At 46.6% G+C, this 22,309-nt stretch overlaps 1 protein-coding gene across 4 annotated transcripts in view; it reads right to left on the bottom strand.

Annotated features, from left to right (window-relative positions):
- CACNB1 (calcium voltage-gated channel auxiliary subunit beta 1) overlaps positions 1 to 19,104 on the bottom strand; it is an 80,226-nt gene extending 61,122 nt beyond the window's left edge. For 3 of the 4 annotated variants that reach the window (XM_053263254.1, XM_053263258.1, XM_053263259.1), the window contains exons 1-2: positions 12,779 to 13,154; positions 975 to 1,061 (exon numbers count right to left, since the gene is read on the bottom strand). In XM_053263254.1, the coding sequence (XP_053119229.1) occupies positions 975 to 1,061; positions 12,779 to 12,865 (174 nt within the window). In that variant the 5' untranslated portion in view covers positions 12,866 to 13,154. Of the gene's footprint in view, positions 1 to 974; positions 1,062 to 12,778; positions 13,155 to 18,794 lie in introns of those variants that run through there. The other variant, XM_053263261.1, reaches the window with a different exon arrangement.
- Between the last annotated feature and the right edge of the window lie 3,205 nt (positions 19,105 to 22,309).

Genomic DNA, 22,309 nt, shown 5'->3' with positions numbered 1-22,309 from the left:
ACAAGAGCACTGCTCAGCCTGTGTACAGAGGGTAAGATAGCACTAGGAAGAAGTGCAGAGGCTTGCAGGAGCATCTGTACAGTGATTAAGATTGTGCTTGGAACTGATGCAAAGGTCTTGCAGATCCTGCACTTTATTGTCATCTGGAAACCCCCATAGTTGGTTACTGCACAGAGAACGATTTGAGGCTTTACTAATAGCAAATGGAGATACACTGGGCAGCAAGAACTGTAAAGCACTCTAATGGAAAGAAGACAGAGGTTCTGCACCGAAAGAGAAAAATTCCGAAGGACCAATGACTTCCTGCATCAAGGAAACCTAAATTAGGTAATCAGAATAAAGATTTTTGAGCTGTGTGACTTTGAAAACAGTAATTTTTTTTCAGAGATCCAGTTGCAATGCCGGATTTTCATAGGACAAAGAGATAGAAAAACAGAAGAGAGGCATGGCAAAATTCAGTTGGAGCATAAAGCCTACAAGTCATGGCAGAGATGTTATTTACAAAGGAAGCCCCCCCCCACACACACACTCCTGGAAATTGTCCAGACTCTCCATTTGGTTCCTGTCCTCTAAGCTGCACATCTGCCACAGGTAAAAGACAATGCAAACTTGCAGTAAAAATGTAGTCCACCAGAGGGAGACAATCCCAAATACTGATAAATCACCATAGAAACATGGAAGTGATGTGCACAGCTCCTTCACATGTCCTGAATGAAGAAGCAATGAACAGCACATGATAGAAATGCATTCCTTCACCTAGAAATGTTCACAGTCCTTCCCCCAACCCCACTTTGAGCTCAGTGCCCTCTCCAGTGTTCCCTCTAACAGAAATTCCCAGATGTTGTTGACTACAACTCCCAGCATCCCCAGCTGCAATGGCCTTTTGCTGGGGATTCTGGGAGTTGTAGTCAACAACATCTGGGAGTCCCTATTAGAGGGAACACTGGCCCTCTCCCTCCCCGGCTTGCTCTTACCTGCCTGACGAAGCTGTTGGAAGTCGTGTCCGAAGAGGTGCTGCCATCAGAACGTTTGAAGCGGCTCTTCCGTTTGCTATACTTCCCCTAGGAAGTTAAAGAGGATGCAGGAATCAGAGGAAGTGCAAATGCCATAAGGAAACAGATTCACATGTAACCAATATGTGTAACTCTGTTACATCTGCTCTCCTGCAGATGTTGGCCTACAGTTCCCATAATCCCTGGCTACTGGCCACTGTGGCTGGGGATTATGGGAGTTGTAGTCCAAAAACAGCTGGGGGGCCTATATTGAGCAGGCCCGATCTAGATCTTGCTGCACAGCAGTGTTCTTCACTGAAAGGCCCAGGAGACAGTGACTGCTCCCATTGACCCTAAGTGCATAGGGGTAAGGGAGTGGGGAGGGATGTCCTTGGGCCATGCGGGTCTGAGGGCCACCCAGGAATCCCCTCGGCCCACTAGGGCACCCACTCACCTCCCCACTTCTGTATTCTTTCTCCCGCTGCACATCCCCTGCTGCTGGTGGGCATATTATCCCGTGTTGGCCATGCCCTTCCCCCTGTGCCAGCATGCTGATGCAGGAAACAGGGCTGGAGCTGGGCACGAACACATGCCCCCTCACCCTTTCCACTTGGGGAGCTCGTTTGTTCACCAGCTGGGTGCTTCCTTTTCCTCCCTTGCGAGTGAGGGAGAAACAGGAAGCACTCAGCCCGCCAAGAAAGCATTTTTCTGGCTGGAGAGGGCAAGGGGGCACACTTCATGCACAGTGCTGGCCCAGTCCCTTGCATCAGCATGCTGATGCAGGGGGGAGGAGTTTGGGTAGTGCTCTCAGCAGCATCCTCTCCTGAGGCCACCAGCTACTTTGCTATGCCCCTCCTCGGTGTGTGGGTCCCTGACTAATTGTTTATTAGGTCTCTGCAATGCTTCAGCCAAAGCCAAATACTCTGCACAACTTCCATGACAGCTGGGTAGCAGGGGCGGAGCCACCATTCAGCCAATAGGTTCAAAGAACCCGGGCCATGCCCAATCTGATGTCAGATGCTGGGGTGCAGGTTTAGCTCCCAAGCAGGGGCCGCGGGGCCCCTTCAGGAGCTAAACTAAGGCTGGCGCAGTGTTCGCAGCACAGCCAGGAGCGGCTCTTCCCAGCCTTAGAAGGCGAACGCAGTGCCTCAAGGCTCCGTTCGGGAGCCAGACCACGCCCCCCACAGCTGACGTCAGACGCTGGGGGCGGGGTCAGCAGGGCTGCCTCTGCGGCCGCACACAGGCCACTGGCGGTCAGGCTCCGCCACTGCTGGGGAGGGAGCCACCTGCACTGTAATGTTTATTCCCAATACTGGTGGGGTTCCTTCAGGGAAACAAAGCCCTCTTAAGCCCCAACGCCATCTTGGAAGCTGTGCATGGAGCATTGAGAAATGTAGTCCCGTCTAGCATTTTCCCCAGAGCTCCCTGGGGAAAGCGCTGAGAAGGACGACACTTCCCAGCTGTCAGTGCACACCTTCTAAGATGGCACTGGGGCTTCACAGGGTTCTGTCCCCACCCTCGTCTCGCTCTCCCTGCCCAGCACTGGCGAAAGCACAGCACTTGCAGAGGTCAGCATAGTGGGAAATGACTCAGCCTCACGCTGAATGTTTTTTTTGTGAAAGTGCACCTCACTTGGAAAATAGTGAAGATTACGCCTGTAGAAGGCAGAATGTTGAAAAACTACTCTTTAGGAGCATAGGAAGCTGCCATATACTGAGTCAGACCATTGGTCTATCTAGCTCTGTATTGTCTTCACAGACTGGCAGCGGCTTCTCCAAGGTTGCAGGCAGAAATCTCTCTCAGACCTATCTTGGAGAATCCCAGGAGGGAACTTTGAACCTTCTGCTCTTCCCAGAGTGTCTCCATCCCCTGAGGAGATTATCTTACAATGCTCATACATCAAGTCTCCCATTCATATACAACCAGGGCAGACCCTGCTTTGCTAAGGGGACAAGTCATGCTTGCTACCACACTAAAAGTGTGCTAGTTGCAGTACAAAACTGTCAATGCCCCCGCTGCTCTGGGAGCTTGCAATCTTGCAGAAAAGACAGCAAGAAAGAAAAGGCAGAAGAAAGGGAAGATGTGGGTGGGAAGACTTAATTGATCAATCTGAAAGTCATGGAATTATCCCAAAATGGCAACCAAGTTGTGCCCCCTTAGATCCTGAAATACAGGTTCAGAAGCCTCCTCGTCCTCACCCAAAGCTACCCGCTAGTCATTGTAATCAGGGAGGAAGTTCACCGACCTGCAGCACAGAATTACAGTTGCATAAACTTGGGTAAATAAGCATAAAGTAGATTTGCTTGAAACGTTTTTAGACTCTCTGGTTTTTTTATGGAGTGTATGTCTGCTAAAAATAAAAATTAAAATCCATGTGCCACCTCTCCTAATCAAACAAAACTTGGATGCCTGGGAGCTAGGGAAATAGAGGGAAAGTTTATACACACACGTGCGTGCATGCATAATAAAGATACCAACATTGCTTGGTGCCGCAGTACAATCATCTGACACATAGGCAGTAGTTATCAATCTGATGCTTGGGGGCTTCAATATCCTTGATGGGTTCACCATCCACAGCATTACAGGCCAGACACCAGTTATCAGAACAGAGACACTAATTGCCTGGCAAAACATATTAGCAAGCATAAGGGAAAACCATGCCTCATAAAAGGGCCTAGGTTGGAGTAATTAAACATTGATCCAAAGCTGCACAGGAGAAACACAAAAGAGGAAACTCTATGGATAGGACTGCACACACAAGAACTGTGCACCTCCATGGCTAAGAAATCAGGCTTTCAAAAGGTGCCTTATATCTGCTCAAAATAACAGCTCTGCGGGATCAGGCCCAAGGCCCATCTAGTCAAGCATCCTGTTTCACAGTGGCCCACCAGATGGCTCTGAGAAGCCCACAAGCAAGAGGTATGTGCATGCCCTCTCTCCTGATCCCTAGCACAGGACTGGCCTTTTTCACAGCTGTCGTGTACTCAGTCGACACTTTCAATAAGCTGTCCACCACAACCCCAAGATCCCTCTCCTGGTCAGTCACTGACAGCTCAGATCCCATCAGTGTATATGTGGAGTTGGAGGGGTTTTTTGCCTCAATATGCATCACTTTATACTTGCTTACATTGAACTGCATTTGCCATTTTGTCACCTACTCATCCAGTTTGGAGAGATCTTTTTGGACTCCTCAGAGTCTGTTGTGGATTTCACTAAATAGTTTAGTGTCATCTGCAAATTCGGCCACTATGCTGCTTATCCCAACTTCTAGATCATTTATGAACAAGTTAAAGAGCACAGGTCCAAGTAGTGATCCTTGGGGAACCTGCTTCCTACTTCCCTCCATTGTGAAAACTGTGCATTTATTCCTACCCTCTGTTTCCTGTCCTTCAACCAGTTACCGATCTACTCGTGAACCTGTCCCCTTATCCCATGATGCTAAGTTTACTCAAGAACCTTTGGTGGGGAACTTTGTCAAAAGCTTTTTGGAAGTCCAAATATAACATGTCAACCGAATCACCTTTATCCACATGGCTGTTGACACTCTCAAAGAACTCCAAAAGGTTAGTGAGGCAAGACTTGCCCTTGGCAGAAGCCATGCTGGTTCTCCTTCAGCAAGGCCTTTTCTTCTATATGTTTAACAATTTTGTTCTTAAGTATGCTTTCCATCAATTTACCCAGCACAGAAGTTAAGCTAACTGGCCTGCAATTTCCCAGATCCCACCTGGATCCCCTTTTGAAAATCAGAGTTACATTGGCTACTTTCTAGTCCTCTGGTACAGAGCCTGATTGTAGGGACAAGTTGCATATTTTTTCTAGGAGATCAGCAATTATGCTCCTTTAGTAGCATGTTCTCAATGACGGCCAGAAACTCAGTTTTAAAATACAACATGCTGGGAGTTGGGGACATGGCAAGTCCACAGGCTTAACAAAGGCATTTAAGGGGGCTATGTGTCACCCACCTGGCTTAAGCGATGTATTTCCAAATACTTGCCAGTGATCTACCTCTGTGGAAACTGAGTGAAACTGAGTTCCCTTTGCCCAGAGCTTACTCCATAGGAGAAGGCAGATTTGTGGCTCAGGTTGCACTTGAGCCTCCTTGTGGTAACTTCTTTGACTAGTGTATCAGTTGTAAAGGGACTCTCCAGCAGATGAAATTACTGCCCAATCATATACAGCAGTGGTTTTGGGAAACCTATCCTCGTGTTTCAGGCATCCGTGCAAATAACGTCCTGCCACAAAACACTCACACTGTAACAAAACCATGAACACACAGAAACATTAATACATGGGGAGCAACTATGTGCCACCACTGTCAAATACATACACGTGCATATACCTGCATGCACACAGAAACTATCACATCAAGCAAGTCCGGGGAACTGTGCATTCCCATCAATTTTAGGGTCTAAGTATAAGTAACACATAACAAAATAAAAGCTCAGACTTATATTAATATGGTAAATATTTATACACTGCTTTTCAACAAAAGTTCCCCAAGCAGTTTACATAGACAGATAAACAAATAAATAAATAAAATGGCTCCCTGTCCCCAAAAGGCTCACAATCTAAAAAAAGGAAACATAAGATAAACACCACCAGCAGCCACTGGAGGAATGCTGTGCTGGGGATGGACAGGGCCAGTTGCTCTCCCCTGCTAAATAAAGAGAATCACCACTATTAAAAGGTGCTCAGTTAACATTTCACAAATAAACTATGGGCACTTCCAGACAGGGGCTTTTTTCTGCTTACTTCCATGGCTTTCCACATTGAACTGCATGTGTAAGAGAAAGAGAGCTTCCACCTGCAGCTGTTCAGGTGCAGAAACGGGGATGGGGGGTGTCCTTGGAAGCCAATTCTCCCACACGCCACCACCTTTGCAGGGAGCCACTCCCCCTCAGACTCAAACAAGTTGTACTACATTACATTTATACCTTTGCTCATTGCGCAAATTCTTTTACTAGCACTTTCAAACAAAAATATCTAAGCAATGAAAAGAAATGGGTGCAGCACATTTACAGGGATAGCACAAATCACACATGGGATGCTGATCTTCATGACAGCATCAATGATTTGGGCCCCAGATATCTTTAAAATTGCCTGCACCAGGCTGAATCGTTCCACCTAATAAGATCCAAGGGGAGGCTCTGATTCTTATGCAAATGCCTGGGGAAGTGCATCGGTCAATCACATGGGTCAGAGCCTTCTTGGTGATAGCCCCCAGGTTGTGGAATGCTCTCTCAGATGAAGCTCATGCTTCCCTGTCCCTTCAGGTGTTTTGGAGACTGGTGAAAATGATCCTATTCACCTGGGATTTTAGCAGCTAATTTATTTTAATTGCTGACTGGTTATTTTTTCTTGTTTGCTGCTATGTTGGTGTTTTTACTGTATCTTTTTAAATTTGCTGCTTTTAGATTTTTGTATACCACCATTGGCTCTTAGGACAAAAGGCAGTTTATAAATGTAATAAATATATAAATACATTTGGAGACCCTGTAAAATCCCCCATGACAATCAGTATTAATAACAATCAGTTTGTTATTGAAAGAATAAACCACTGTTTGGAGCACCCTAAGTTACATATGCACCACCTGAGTGGAAAGGACATTTTTTTACAAAGCTGAAATGCAATAAAATCCTGCATGCAAATATTGTATTTGTGGCAGTGGAGACCCTGGCATTGACTGGCTGAGCTGATGTGGTGGCTCAGAATGTTCAGTTGCTCAGGCAACAAAGCAATGAGTAGTCTACCTTCTGTGAGGAAAATGAAAGTTGTCAGTTTGGCTGGGATTACAACCTTTCACAAAGGATTGCGAAGGTCCTAGGAGGTAGAGATGCTAAGAAACAGGGAGCCTAGAAACAAGGAGAGTGACGGAAGATTTCAGAGCAGGCAATGGACTGGAAAAAAAGATCTTTGAAGAACGAGTTTGGAAAACAAGGCATGGATGGACTAATCTGAGACGAGACTAAAAAAAATACCTTCACAATGTTTTATGAGTATGAAGGGCTATAAGCTATAGAGAGAGGGAGGCGAGCTTAGAGAAGCTGATCAAGAGACATAGTGGCTATAGGAAGTCAGATAAAGTAGGCAGTAGGGACCTGAGGAAATGCTAGGTGATAGAGTTGAAAAAAGGAGGTACCAAGGATAAAATATGTCCAGTGGAATAAACTTCACATAAGGCCTAGAGAAAGGAAAGGCTCTGCATTATTGGCAGGAAAAAAGGTAGGGATGTGCCCTAAACAGGGAAAGAAGAAGAAGAAGTGAAATTAAAAAAAGGGACTTTAAGAAAAAGTCTCTTCCAGCTTCCTGGGGGTGCTGGTCCCCAAAAGCCCCACGTGCCATCAGCACACACATGGTCAACACCATGCCTGCAGGCAGTGTGCAGGGCTTTTTGGGACCAGCGCCCCCGCCCCCCAGCAGGAAGCTGGAAAGGGCAGAGGAGAGCAGGTAAACACCTGCTCTCCTTTTCTTAAAGTCTCCTTTTTAATTTCCCTGAAAGTACTCAGACCTCATTTCAAACCATGGTTCGGACACATCCCTAAAAAAAAAGTGGGCAGGCAAGGTAAGGTGGCACAGGCTTGCTAGATCCAGATTCTGACAGGGGAATTCTGAAACTTGTGGCTTTTATTGTCACTCCCGTGTTGTGACCTGCCAAACCTAAAGGGAAAATAAGGCCCAGAAGTGGGGCAGCTGGGGCTAAGTATCACTTGAACTAACCAGTCAGTTCTTTGCTGGAAACGTTCTAGTTTGACTTTGAGTTTTAAAACTTTGCATTTGCGATTCAGGTTTTAGGGATGATAACAGAAACTTAACATTGTCTTCCCCTAAAAGCCCCGAATCCAACAGCATTCATAAGTGGGAATGTTAAAGCACACCCACCCTTGGAGAATATACACTTAAATGTCTGCAAGCAATTTTGAATTAGGAGAATTCTTGAGAATTTCCTCCCCACATTTGTTTCATCCCTATGCAAACACAGGTGTGCGCTTCTGCTTAAAGAGAAGAATGCATACATTCAGCAATAGTCCATGCACACACACAAAGTTCTACTGCAATACAATCGTCTCTCATCAGAAGTCGTGGACATAGGTGCAGCCCATGTTTCCCTCCGGTTGCAAATACAGGTTGAGTATCCCTTATCCAAACTGCTTAGGACCAGAAGTGTTCTGGATTTTGGACTTTTCTGGATTTTAGAATATTTGCATACTGTAATGAGATATCTTCTTGGACATGGGATCAAAGTCTAAACACGAGAGGTTACTGTACACTGTATTTTATTTTTTTAGGTTTTGTTTAAAGTATAAAAACAAACATTGAATTTACGATAGCTACAGGTAGCTGTAAATGTAATGAAAACTAATTGCGAGAAAATTTTCAATGCAATAATGTTGCTGGTCATGTTAGACTCAAACATGACTTTTCAGGTGGAGATGAAATTCAGATTTCACTTGAAAATAATGTCGAGTCGGTGCTGCAGGGGCATGCCATGGTGGTTTCCGGATTTTGGAGCATTCTGGATTTTGGATGTCCAGATTAGGGATACTCAACCTGTACATCCCTGTCGCTTTGCACTCAAGAGATGCCCTTCCCTTTGTGCTTGGTTAGGTGCTCACTGGCCTGTTCCCTGAACACACACACACACACACCTGCAGCTACACAACTTGTCTGCCTGCCAACATTGTGTTGCATGCCGTGACCTAGCAGCACCTTGTACTTTAAAAAGAACTAGAAAAACACTTTCCTATTTGAGATGCACTGTGCGGGGGAGGTAGTGCTAAATGAGATCTGTTGATTCGTCTAGCTACGTTGCTCACCACAATGCTCCCTCTGGGCGAGACTAGGAACTGAATGATTTAAGAATGGTTCTGTAACTAGCACCCTTGCCCCTTCCATCTGAAAGAGTCTCCTCCTGGGACAGAGCAAGACTGCAGTGGTCAGGACTGCAGTTGCCTCGTACCAGCACAGCTAAAAGGTAAAGTGTGTCAAGTCGGTGTCAACTCCTGGCAACCACAGAGCCCTGTGGTTCTCTTTGGTAGAATATAGGAGGGGCTTACCATTGCCATCTCTCATGCAGCATGAGATGATGCCATCTTTCCTATATCCTGCTGCCCAATATAGGTACCAGCGGGGATTCAAACCGGCAACCCCCTGGCTTGCTAGTCAAGTCATTTCCCCACTGCGCCATTAGGTAGCTTGATTGATTGATTAAGTGCCGCCAAGTAGTCAAGTTAGGTAGCTTACCAGAGAGTTAATGTAACTCAGGAATTAAGAGCATGAGCTGTGAGGAGGCAGAGCTGTGAGGAGGCAAGTCACCCGTTCAAATCTCAGTTCTCACTGGGTAGCCTTAGGGGAACACCTGTCTTTTAGCCTTAGTCCTCCAGTCTATAATATGGGGATAACAGAACTGGCACCTTACAGGGCTATTGTAGGAACTGCTGAGAGAATGCACGTGAAGTATTTTGAACATTTAGGGAAAGGAAAGCATTCTGAACATTTATGCTTAGATCAGCATGCAGTGGTTGTTATCTTATAGAAGATGGGACATTTTCTCAGGTGTTATACAGGGAAGGAGAAAGAGAGAGAGAGAGAAAACTTGGTGTTCTTTTCACAGGTGAGCAGGAAAATTATTATTCAATCAATCATAACCATAACAACAGCAACAGCAACAAATGTGCTGCCTTTTAACAAAAACTGAAATGTAGAGTCAGCAAAAGAGCAGGAGTGGGAAGCTAACCTAGGACTCAAAACCAGAGGGGAAGGAAGACTCTGCCACATGGAACCATAAGCCCAGCTCAGGGGTGCAGACGGAGGGAGGATCAACTCCTGGGGAGAGAGAAAATACGCTTTTGCAGGGAGAAGAATGTGTTTGGACAGAAAAGCATTTTGGGAGGAAACTTCTCAAATGCATACAGGAGAATCTACACCCCAGCCCAGCTCCTTCCATATGCTCACAATCATGCTTTGCTTCCTTCCCTTCTGCTTTCCATCCTCTGCCGATTACACTTGCAGGTCTCTCTTTGGACAGAATGCAAGCAGGTTCCTTTTTAAGAGAAGGGAGGCAGACTACGTGGCTTGGTTCTCTCTCACCTGCTTCTGTGAATCACCCACCCACTAGCTTTTTGTAGAGGGACAGTCCCTTGCAGAAGTGCCCAGAAAAATCCAGATCCTTCTGTCCAGGGCGTGTTGAGACAATGTGGGCCTGGAATGAACCAGACGCTTCCCAAGCATGTCTCAGGAAGAGGGAGAGGGACAGCTGGCCAGGGAGAAGCCAGTTGCTACCAGGCCCCCACAGACATGGTTCTCGTAGTTCTAAGGCCAGGCAGGGCAAGGCAAGGAGGCAGTGCTGGGGTCGGTATTTTTAGGCTTTTCCTCCCCCTTGTTCTAATTAAGGCATGTGCGTCATTCATAGCTGCAGCAAGCATTTGGGATCCACCACCTGGGAGACTGCAAGGAAGAGGGACAAAGGAAGTGTCTTAAGGGAAGTATGTGCTTGATCATAACATCCCATCTCATATGCACACACACACACACACCAGGGCTTGTGAATTTAGCACTGCTGTTAGTGGGTTTAGGCTGAATTGCACCAGAGAGGCACTAGATATAGGTGTAGTGGAGGGAGATGAGGGGATATTGCTGCACAAACCTAGACTGGACCAGTGAAGAAGAACCCACATATGCCAACATCACACACCCCCTTCATGAAAACAAACAAGCACAAGTACATGTTCTAATTTGGATCAAGGGCTGTTTGTTCCATACATGAGACTCGCCTAGTCTGATACTAAAAAAATCCAATGAAACTCAGCTACTCTCTTATCCACTACCTAGCCTGCCGTCGCTCTTCTCTGAGATTCACTTTAAGCTGGTATTTCACACACTCCTCTGAAGTTCATAAATAGGCTCCAGAGCCTGGAATTCCCCCCATCTCTTAGAGCTGATCAACAGGTAGTCTTGCATCATCCATCCCACCTTGCTTGGTGTATTGTGCTACTACACATATCCACACCTCTGGAGCAGAGAGAGAGAGAGAGAGAGAGAGAGAGAGAGAGAGAGAGAGAGAGAGAGAGAGAGACTTACACACTGTGGCATCTCCCACCTTCTTTATCTGAGATGTGGACCCACCTGATCTGTTGTTGCCCCTGCCTAGATTTGCACACTAGATCCACTCACATCTAGTATCTCCTGCATTCCCTAAAATAAAATAGAATAATCTATTCTAGACCAAGATCCCCTCTAGAGCCTACTCTGATCCACCCCAAAATGCATCTAGCTTGTCTAAAAGTGTTACAAAACTCATAACCCACCAGACCGCAGCAGCCTCCAGCCCTACTTGATCAAAGCTACAGCACTTCACATTGTCCACACTTCCCTAGGGCCAATCTCTCACTCCAAGAACAGGAGTGGGCAGCAGCTAAATAGCTGCCCACTGGCAAATTTCCAGTGGACCATCTGGTGCTTGCTAGTTGCTGGCATTCTTGCAAAGAATGCTGCACTAGTCAGACCTTGGTTTGATCCACCAAGGCACTTTGCATGTTCTCAAGCAAGAATGCAAATTCGACAAAGTGTAGTTATACATTAACTGTTTAGAGATCCTGGGTATAAAGTTTTGCTTTTTAAATTTAAAACATATCGATGGACGACAGGTATGCACCTTTTGGTTTGTTAGTTTAACAGAAAGAAATATAGTGGACGGATCCAGCTTTGGGGAAGGACTGATGAAGGGCAGTTATGGGCAATCTCCTGTATTGAGACTCATTTCTTCAAGAGATGGATCTCCCCTGACAACATTTTCACAAGTGCCTCCCCTACATGAACTGGGGCAGCAACCAAAACTCCTTGAACCATCACTCTGTATTCTGGATGAAAGGAAACCGAGTCACAGGAGATGATCTTGCAAGCTAATAGCAAAGAACAGAATTGAAGTGGCCTACTTTCCTCCCGTCCGAAGATGCTCTAGCCACTAGTCCCTTTCCTGAGCCAAGAACAGAGATCCAGAATCATGGTGTCCAATCTACCCAACACATTCTCCTTATTTTCCCTACTGGCACTGAACATCACCAAAAGTCCCTTGAGCCTGGCACTGCAATCTGTTTGCAAGGCTAGATAGATGGGTGTGCACTGGTTTAATCCCATTTGCTTCCATGAAAAAACACAGCAGCAACAGTGCGAGGGGGAAAGGAAATGGCTTGCATTTATTCTTTTACTAAGTGGGCACTCCTGGTATCTGAGAGCAAATCATTAAATGGAAGACACAAGCAAACCAGCTTATCTGATCCTGAGGAGGGAGGAGGAGGAGGGCTCTGCAAGCTACATTCCTCATGCAGCAATGTAGTTAGGGAAGCTCCTTAAAGGCAAAATATGCCTCTCTTTCTTTCTAGCCCTATCACTCCCACATCTCCCCCTCCCCTCTCATTCCCAGGTGCCCAACTGTGGTAGCTGGCTGTTCAAGATCAAGGGCAGGATCCAAGGAAACGGAAGATATAACCCCTCTGTGCCTCAACATCCTCCTCCGCTCAATTGCATGCCAAGAAAAGCGGAAGAAATGATTCAGGAAAGGAATGCCTTGAAAGGATGCTGACTGCCTCTGCTGCCGACAATAACAGGTATCATCACACACCGTCTATTTTTCTCTCCGCCCCTCCTTTCCTGAGGACAAGATTTCCGTCCCTAAAGTTCCCCACACCCAGCCATAGGAATCCTCCACCCAGTGGACTGGAAGGAGACCACCCAGCTAGTTGTGGATGGGGGAGGCCGGTCAGGCTGGTCACATCCTCTTCTTACTCACCTGGAGACCAGGATTGTCAAAGACCTCCATCTGGATGTCTTGACTGGAGCTGTAAGGTGTGCGTGACATACCGCCGTCCTGAACCATGGAGATGCCTGTGCCCTGGGCTGTGCTCACACCAGACTCATGATGGAAGCCAAAGATGGTTGGGCGCGCCTTTTGCCTGCCAAGACAGCAGCCAGCCTCCTCCTCCCTAAGCCCATCGCCTCGGCATGGCCCCTCCTGCCTCCTCCTCCTCCTCCCGGTAGACACACAGTCAGTGAGCCAGCAAGCACCCTACGCTCGCGCCACCACGGCCGTGATGGATGAGCCCAGCGTCCCAATCATAGGGCAGAGCACGCAGGCTGCCTCCTGGCAACTGGCAAGGGCTGGCTGCTGCCTTCAGCTCCCCGGGGGAGAAAGACGGGGTGGGTGTGGTCTGAGCCAAAGTGGGGCCCGAGCAGATGGCAGGGAGGGGAGAGGGAGGCGGGGGGGGAGAGGGAGACTCTGGTCACTGCCTTTCATCAAGCCAGCCTCTCCGCACCGAGATCCTATCTGGATCCACCTGCTGCTGCTGCTGCCGCCGCCCTGGACTGAAAGGCAGAACGGAAGGAAAAGGAGGAAATCTGTCCAGCTCCTCTAGCCATGGCTCACTGTCCTTTTTCTACCTTCTCCATCCACTTTCAAACACACACACACCCCACGCCCGCTATTTCTATTAGCAGTCTGGGGGTGAATACATATCATTTTTCTTCCAGTCAGTTCTTTCTGTTTTCTTTCTCCTAAGATCTATACAGAACTGGGTCATGGTAAAGGATCCATGAAGGCAGGCATACTCACAGTCTCCAAACAGAAACGAGTTACTCTTTAATCCACTCTGTGGTACTCTCAGTCTGGGTAATTTGCAGAGTGGTAAAATTGTGATTCCCCCCTCCCCCTCCCCCCCGCCACCTCGAAGCATCTGTACAATGGAGTAGGGATGTTCTTCTGTACCAGGGGCGTAGACTTCTCAATTGTGAGTGGGGGGGAGATGGGGCACATGGGAGGAGAAGTCTTGTGGTAGCAAGCATGAATTCTCCCCTTCGCTAAGCAGGGTCTGCCCTGGTTTGCATTTGAATGGGAGACTACATGTCAGCACTGTCAGATATTCCCCTTAGGGAATGGGGCCGCTCTGGACAGAGCACCTGCATGCATAGAGCACCACCAGCTTTTCTCCTTGTTATACTACTTCTAAGCATCATAGAGTGAAGGGGGCCCCCCCGAGAGGCAGCCCTGCCTCCTAAGAACTTGCTGAACTGCTACAAAGACAACACAGGACTGACTGTATTGTTCAACTGACTGATGAACTTGAGCATGAGAGCTTAACGGAAGAACAGCCCTGCTGGATCAGGCCCAAGGCCCATCTTGTCCAGCATCCTGTTTCACACAGTGGCCAACCAGATGCCACTGGGAGCCTATAGGCAGGAGTTGGGGGCATGCCTCCTCTCCTGCTGTTACTCCCCTGCAACTGGTATTCAGAGGCATCCTGCCTCTGTGGCTGGAGGTGGCCAATAGCTCTCCGACTGGTAGCCCTTGATAGACCATGAAGTTATCCAAACCCCTCTTAGAGCCATCCAGGTTGTTAGCTGTCACTACATCTTGTGGCAGAAAATTCCACAAGTTGATTATGCGTTGAGTGAAAAAGTACTTCCGTTTGTTGGTCCTAAATCTCCTGGCAATCAATTTCATGGGACGACCCCTGGCTCTAGTGTTATGTCAGAGGGAGAAGACGTTCTCTCTATCCACTTTCTCCACACCATGTATGATTTTATAGAGCTCTATCATGTCTCCCCACAGTTGTCTTTTTTCTAAACTAAATAGCCCCAGGTGTTGTCGGCTTGCTACATAAGAAAGGTGCTCTAGGCCCCTGACCATCTTAGTTGCCCTCTTCTGCACCTTTTCCAGTCCTACAACATCCTTTTTTAGATGTGGTGACCAGAATCGTATGCAGTATTCCAGGTGTGGTCGCACCATAGTTTTGTATAAGGGCATTATTATATTAGCAGTTTTATTTTCAACCCATTTCCTAATGATCCCTAGCATGGAACTGGCCTTTTTCACAGCTGCCGCACATTGACTCAACACTTTCAATGAGCTGTCCACCACAACCCCAAGACCCCTCTCCTGGTCAGTCACCGACAGCTCAGATCCCATCAGTGTATACTTGAAGTTGGGGTTTTTCATCCCAACATGCATCACTTTACACTTATGAACACTGAACCGCATTTGCCATTTTGTCACCCACTCAGGCAGTTTGGAGAGATCCTTCTGGAGCTCCTCACAATCTGTTTTGGATTTCACTACTCTAAATAGTTTGGTATCATCTGCAGATTTCGCCACCTTGCTGCTTACCCCAACTTCTAGCTCATTTATGAATAAATGAGTATGATCACTTATGAATAAATGATCATTTATTAATAAATGTACTTGCTTATGCTACCAGGCAGCGGGGGCGGGGCGGGGCGGGGCGGGGGATTGCCTGCCCCAGGAAATTCAGAGCGCCACCACTACTGCCCCCACCTGGAAGCCCGGCAGAGGCACTGCCCCCTCCGGTATTTCCCCATCTTGAGCCCTACCACCCCCACGAAGTTTACACCCCTGCTCAGCCACCTAATGGCGCAGCGGAGAAGTAACCTGCCTAGAGAGCAGGAGGCTGTTGGTTTGAATCCCTGCTGGTGTGTTTCCCATAGTATGGGAAACACCTATATTGGGCAGCAGAGATATAGGAAGGTGCTGAAAGGCATCATCTCAGTTACCCCTGCTAACTGGGCAAAGAGGCACCTTTTACCGTGGTGATTCTCTTTATTTAGCAGGGGGAGAGTAACTGGCCCTATCCACCCCCAGCACAGTACCTCCAGTGACTGTTGCTGGTGTCTATCTGATGTTTCTTTTTAGAATGTGAGCCCTTTGGGTATAGGGTTCCATCCGTTTGTTATTTTCTGTGTAAACCGCTCTGAGCCATTTTTGGAAGGGCGGTATAGAAATCAAATTATTTATTCCATCTTATTTGTTTGTTATTTTCTGTGTAAACCACTCTGAGCCATTTTTGGAAGGGTGGTATAGAAATCAAATTATTTATTATTTCTTGTTTACACAGTCAGACAGGTGTTATTGACTGGTTTGTTTTATCCAGACATCGAGTCCTTCCCAAGGACCTGGGATGCCAGAATTTTATAGTCAATGGTTATAGATATCATCGCAGAATATAGGCTGTTCCCAGTAAAGCTGCTTTTTGTAATTGGCTGATGGTGATTTCTGTGGCCCCTATGGTGTTGAGGTGCTCTTCAAGGTCTTTTGGAACTGCACCCAGGGCACCAATGACCACTGGGATTATTTTGGTCTTCTTCTGCCACAGCCTTTCAATTTCAATTTGTAGATCTTTGTATTTGGTGATTTTTTCTATTTCTTTTTCTTCTATTCTGCTATCCCCTGGTATTGCTATGTCGATTATTTTGACTTGTTTTTCTTTCTTCTCGACTACAGTGATATCTGGTGTATTGTGTGGCAGATGTTTGTCTGTTTGTAGTCAGAAGTCCCATAATATTTTTACATCTTCATTTTCTTCAACTTTTTCAATTTTATGGTCCCACCAATTCTTGGCTACAGGTAGCTTGTATTTTTTTGCAGATGTTCCAGTGTATCATCCCTGCTACCTTGTCATGCCTTTGTTTGTAGTCAGTCTGTGCGATCTTCTTACTACAGCTGATCAGGTGGTCCACTGTTTCATCTGCTTCTTTACAAAGGCGGCACTTGCTGTTTGTTGTGGATTTTTCGACTTTTGCTCTTATTGCATTTGTTCTTAGTGCCTGTTTTTGTGCAGCCAGTATTAAACCCTCTGTTTCTTTCTTCAAGTTGCCATTCTTAAACCATTGCCAGGTCTTGGTGATGTCTGATTTTCCACTTATATTGTGTTATTATTATATATATTATTTTTTATATATTATATTATAATTATTATTATTATACTGTGCAGAGATGGCAATGGTAAACCCCTGCTAACTGGGCACATCCCCTGCTAACTGGGCAAAGAGGCACCTTTTACCATGGTGATTCTCTTTATTTAGCAGGGGGAGAGTAACTGGCCCCATCCACCCCCAGCACAGTACTTCCAGTGACTGTTGCTGGTGTGTGTATTATGTTTCTTTTTAGAATGTGAGCCCTTTGGGGACAGGGAGCCATCTTATTTGTTTGTTATTTCTCTTTGTAAACCGCCCTGAGCCATTTTTGGAAGGGCGGTATAGAAATCGAATTATTATTATTATTATTATTATTAAACCCCTCCTGTATTCTACCAAGAAAATCACATGGCTCTGTGGTCGCCAGGAGTTGACACTGACTCGACGGCACAACCTTTCCTTGCCTTTTGTACTATGGCTTGTATGGAACTGGGTGGTGGTGGACATTTTCTGGATTTACTGGAGCAAAAGTGCATTTCTGCATATGTGGTGGGAAATGCCTCCAGCACACATATAGTACAGTGGATATTTTTAGGACTGTCACTAGCAGGGCAGGACAGGCATCACAATGGGTGCTGCGCAATCCTTTTATGATCCTCGTTCCACTTGAATCTCTATATGGAGAGGTGCAGTCTGGTAACAATTTCTCTTGTACTCATCTATCTCTGCACACATTTATTGATTTTGCTCCTGTCTCACATTTATATTCTTTCTTGGGATGGCCAATACTACTAAACCTAATAGATATAATATCACGACCTTCAAATCAGTGAAAACCTCAGGACAGAGCTTCCCACTTTGCAGCTTTCTCCTCTTCCCACCCCATCAGCTGTTCAACCATCACAGCTTCTTCCTCACACCAGTTCCCTCTTTCTTCTGCCAAAAGCCACCCGCTGCTTGTCCTCCAGAACAGGGCCCCACTACCCCCACCTCCAGTACTGCTTTTCCAAATACCACCTTTACAGGCACCACTTTTGTGAGCACCACTGCCACTAGAGATGGCTGTTGTGTGCTGATGTGGAATGGCTTACCCCACAGTTGTCCCTGCAGCAAGGAAAAGGCTTCTCCAATTGCTGCTGCCTCCTGGTCTTTCCTCTGCTCTCAGCTTTCCTTCTCTCCTTTAAAGGGCTAGGCTGCTGCACAGCCACACCTTGCCACTGGTATCTCTATTTCTGGCAGGATCTGGCATGGCAATGAAGCCACTGGTAGTACTTATCTCACTGATTGAAAGCACTGCTCCATAGTATGGCTCTGCCTCTTTCCCACATGCCTTGCTCCCAAGATGACTGGGAGAGGGGCAGAGGCGTAACTAGGGAAAATGGCACCTAGGGCAAGCACTGAAATTGCACACACACCCCTTCCCAACATCTGACACACATCTTTTAGAAAACTTGTCTTTTCAATGAATGTCTGGAATAAACTGATGAGGTAATAAAAAAAATTCTTAACTTTACAACAATATTGTAAAGAATTATTAATTCTTTTAGCTGAATCCTTGCGATTGTGAGAATCACCCTCATTCTCCAAGTATTGTTAGGGCTTCAATTGGTTTAAGTAGATTAATTACTTTTTTAGAATGCAGGGAAACTTGAACAAATCTACTTACGATGCATAGGCAATAAAAACCGGAGTACAACTCAGCGAAATTGAAGGGAATAATTTGCAGCATGTTAACCACTTATTTCAAAAGACAAACCATTTATCAGTATGGTAAGACTGCACAACACAGGGATGGCAATACATTGCAAATGCAACATTTCTGGGTGTGAATTCTTACAGCAGTTTTGTTTGTTTGTTTTTTTTAAGCACCACACAAGTTAAAGGCAGGCACTTTCCAAGTTTGAAATTGGAAGTTTCGAACCTTATAATCAGATTGCTTGACAAATATGCAGATAAAGATAGAGCTCTGTATAGAGAATTAAACAGCATGCAAGTGAATATTTCCATTTTATTCCTTGCCTCTCCCCGCCACCCTTCAGTTTTGCCAGCTTATAAGGTATTAAACCAACATTGTCTTTTTAAGGGATGTTTTGTCCACTTACTTTTGTGCCATTTATATCTGTTTTTTAAATGCTCGGGCCCACTGCCAAGTTCAAGTTTGCATTCTTCCAACTCCCTAGATCAGGGAAAAAACTAGACTAGGGCCTCGCAGAGGCCATTTGAGCAATTAAAATTTAAAAAATGGCCACCGCACATGCTCAAATGGTCCCTGCAAGGTTCTAGGCCTTGCCAGGCCTCGGAGAGGCCTTTTGAGCATGTGTGGCAACCTCTGAAATGGCCACCGCACTGATCTTTGTAGGCCTGAACAGGCCTGAAATCAGACTGGGATGGGCTGCAGCGATGATGTAAGAGGCCGGCGGGGGAGGGGGAACCCCTGCAGCCCACCCACCCCCAGCCTTTAGGAAGCCCCCCAAAGGGGCTACAGGTTAAATTTTTTTAAAAAAAATGTGAATTGGGGAGGGGGTAGGGAGCATCATGGCACTGGCACCCCCCAGTGGCACCTAGGGCATGTGCCCTGGCTGCCCCCCCTAGTTTCGCCTATGGGGAGAGGGGATGGGAGAGGTAGAAGGTCAATATCCTACATATTTTAGGAACATAGGAAGCTGCCTTATACCAAGTCAGATTATTGGTCCATCTAGTACAGTATTGTCTACACAGAATGGCAGCGGCTTCTCCAAGGTTGCAGGCAGGAGTCTCTGATGATGCCTTTCAACCTCTTCCTATATCGCTGCTGCCCGATATAGGAGTTTCCCATAGTCTAGGAAACATACCAGCAGGGATTTGAACCAGCAACCTCTTACTCCCAAGGCAAGTTACTTCCTCACTGCGCCATTAGATGGCTGTGCAAAGCCTTTAATCCTGCTGCCAGCAAACCACGTAGGAAGCCTACATTAGAATTTATTGAGTAGTTCGATGGCCTGTTTTTAGCGTTTGGAATCCTTGACACTGGCCCTCTCGCTGGCACAGGAGGAGGATCACTTCCTCTAATAAATGTTTATCTGCTGGTTTTATCTGAGGCTTCAATGGCTCTCAGGGGAGGTTAGCTCATCCCTGATGAATATGAGTGCGTGCATGTATGTGTGTGCCAGCTCCTGCTCTGTAATGGTCTGCAGCAGGTTTTAACACAGAAGAAGCCCGGCCTGTTTTGTTGCAACTGCTTCCAGGATTTCATTTCTCCACTAGCAATCCAGGTCTCCTAAAGGACCAAGCAACAAAAGAAGAGGTTGTAAGGGGGAGAAAAGGAAGAGAAAACAGCAAAAGAAATTGAGAGGAGGAGCTTCAGGGTAGAAGAAAGGACACAGCAGGTGAGCAAAGGATAGCTAGTATGAGTCCTACTGTGTTAATTCACCTGACTGGCACGGGAAACATATTTTCTCTACTATGCAAGAACACAGCCCACATGTGATTTCTAGAATCATACACTGTTATCATTACTGCAAAGTGGGGGTCATATCTCATAGGAAGAACATAGGTAGCTGCCTTATACTGAATCAGACCATTGGTCCATCTAACTCAATATTGTCTACACCAGGGGTGCACAACTTTGGCCCTCCATCTGTTTCAGGACTACAGCTCCCCTAATCCACAGCCACAGTGGCCAATAGTCAGGGATGATGGAGGGCCAAAGGTGTGCAGCCCTGGTCTACACTGACTGGCAGTGGCTCTCCAAGGTTGCAGGCAGGAGTCTCTCTCAGCCCTATCTTGGCGATGCCAGGGAGGGAACTTGGAACCTCAGATGCTCTTCCACTGAGCTATGGCCCCACCCCCTAAAGGGAATATCCGTACAATGCTCACATGAAGTCACCCATCCAAATGCATCCAAATGCAAAGTGGACTCTGCTTAGCTAAGGGGACCATTCATGCTCAGAACAACAAGACCAGCTCTCCTCAGGTCCAACGTTAGGAGTTGGCCAAGTTGTGCACTAGCCAGGCGCCCAGGATAATCAGAAGACCCACAGTGCAGCCTGCCCAGTGTCCAACTCAGTTGAGAGCCTGACAGCAGTAATCTGAATTAGTGGCTGCTGACATTTCTCTCTCACACACAACAATGCAGTGTACTCATTTCATTGCTGCATGACTGAAGCAGCAGTAGGGCAGATGCATTGCATTAGTGTTTTAAAAAGATGGCAACAGCCAGTATGGCTGCTGTAAAGTGTCCCAGGCCACTGCTGCCCAGTCATGTCATGCCCATGCGCCATTGATGGGGACACAGCACAGGGCTTTGATCCCAGCCTCTCCCCACCAACGATTTGGTGCTGACTCTGAAGGGAAGGATCATAGCTCAGTGGTAGAAAACATAGAGGCCATTCACACAATCAAAAACTACCTGAGTTTGGAAGCTGTGTGTGCTCCCAATTTTCGGTTGTGTGGAAGCAAGGTGAGAGGAAAACCTGGGTAGAAATGATTGTGTATAAGCAAAGTAGGAGGGAAAGCTACCCAGGTTTTCCTTCTACCTTGCTTCCACATAACCACTTCTACCCAGGTTTTCCTCCTACCTTGCTTCCACACAACCGAAAATTGGGAGTACATACAGCTCCCAAACACAGTTCTGGATTGTGTGAATGACCTCACACTTTGCATAGAAGGCTCCAGGTTCAGTCTCTGGCATCTGCAGTGAAAGGGTCAAGGAGCAGGTGATAAGAAAACAGACAGCAATAAGCAGTCTCTCTCAGCACAAGGCAACTCTCTTTATCTGTATATTTGGGGGAGGAGCAGAATGGGGCCATAGTTCAGTGAAAGAAGAGATGCTTTGCATGCAGAAGGTCCCAGGTTCAATCCCTGGCATCTCCATGTAGGGTTGGGAAAGATCCCTGTCTGAAATTCTGGAGAGCTGTTGCTGGTCAATGAAGATAATACCTAGCCAGTTGAACCAAGAGACTGACTCTGCAGCTCTATATGTTCAAGATCTTAGCGTAGGGTATCACTGGAACTGTATAACTGAACTCAAAACCAATCTTTACCAGGAAGAATAGAATTGAAATGGAGCACCTGGAATTACTGGATGCAGCTACCTAAGCTATGGCAAAAACCATTTCATTAAAAATCAGCTTGAAAGAGCCAATGCTCAGAAGAGCAATCAGACATTTCACCTTTCATCCTGAGGCAGGATATTTGCATGTTGCTAGTGGTATGGCCTGCCCAGGGGCGTAACGAGGCTGGAGTGGGCCCAGAGACAAAATTTTAAAATGGTTCCCTCGCTGATATACACACACTCACTTCACATTTGACTTGCCTTTGGGGGGGCCCTCGAGGCGTGGGGGCCCCCAGGCAGCCGCCTCCCCTTGCCTAATGGTAGTTACGCCCCTGGGCCTGCCCCTTGGTATCTGCCTCAATTCCAAAGAAAAGTCATTCCTTGTTTCAGTATCAGGACTATCACAATATGAGCAGCATGCTTTTGAGTGACCTACAGCCCTAATGAAGAATTCTGGAGGTTAAGCACAGGAACAGGAGGCAGAGGGGAAAGAAAGTTGGGTGGCATTACTTTTCTTAACATCCAGCCTATTGAAGGGCCTTATACTGAATCTGACCATTGGTCCACTAAATGTCTCAGAAACTT

This window comes from Hemicordylus capensis, chromosome 6 (assembly GCF_027244095.1).
Source record: "Hemicordylus capensis ecotype Gifberg chromosome 6, rHemCap1.1.pri, whole genome shotgun sequence".
Taxonomy (NCBI): domain Eukaryota; kingdom Metazoa; phylum Chordata; class Lepidosauria; order Squamata; family Cordylidae; genus Hemicordylus; species Hemicordylus capensis.
This window is presented reverse-complemented; position numbering and strand designations above follow the sequence as displayed.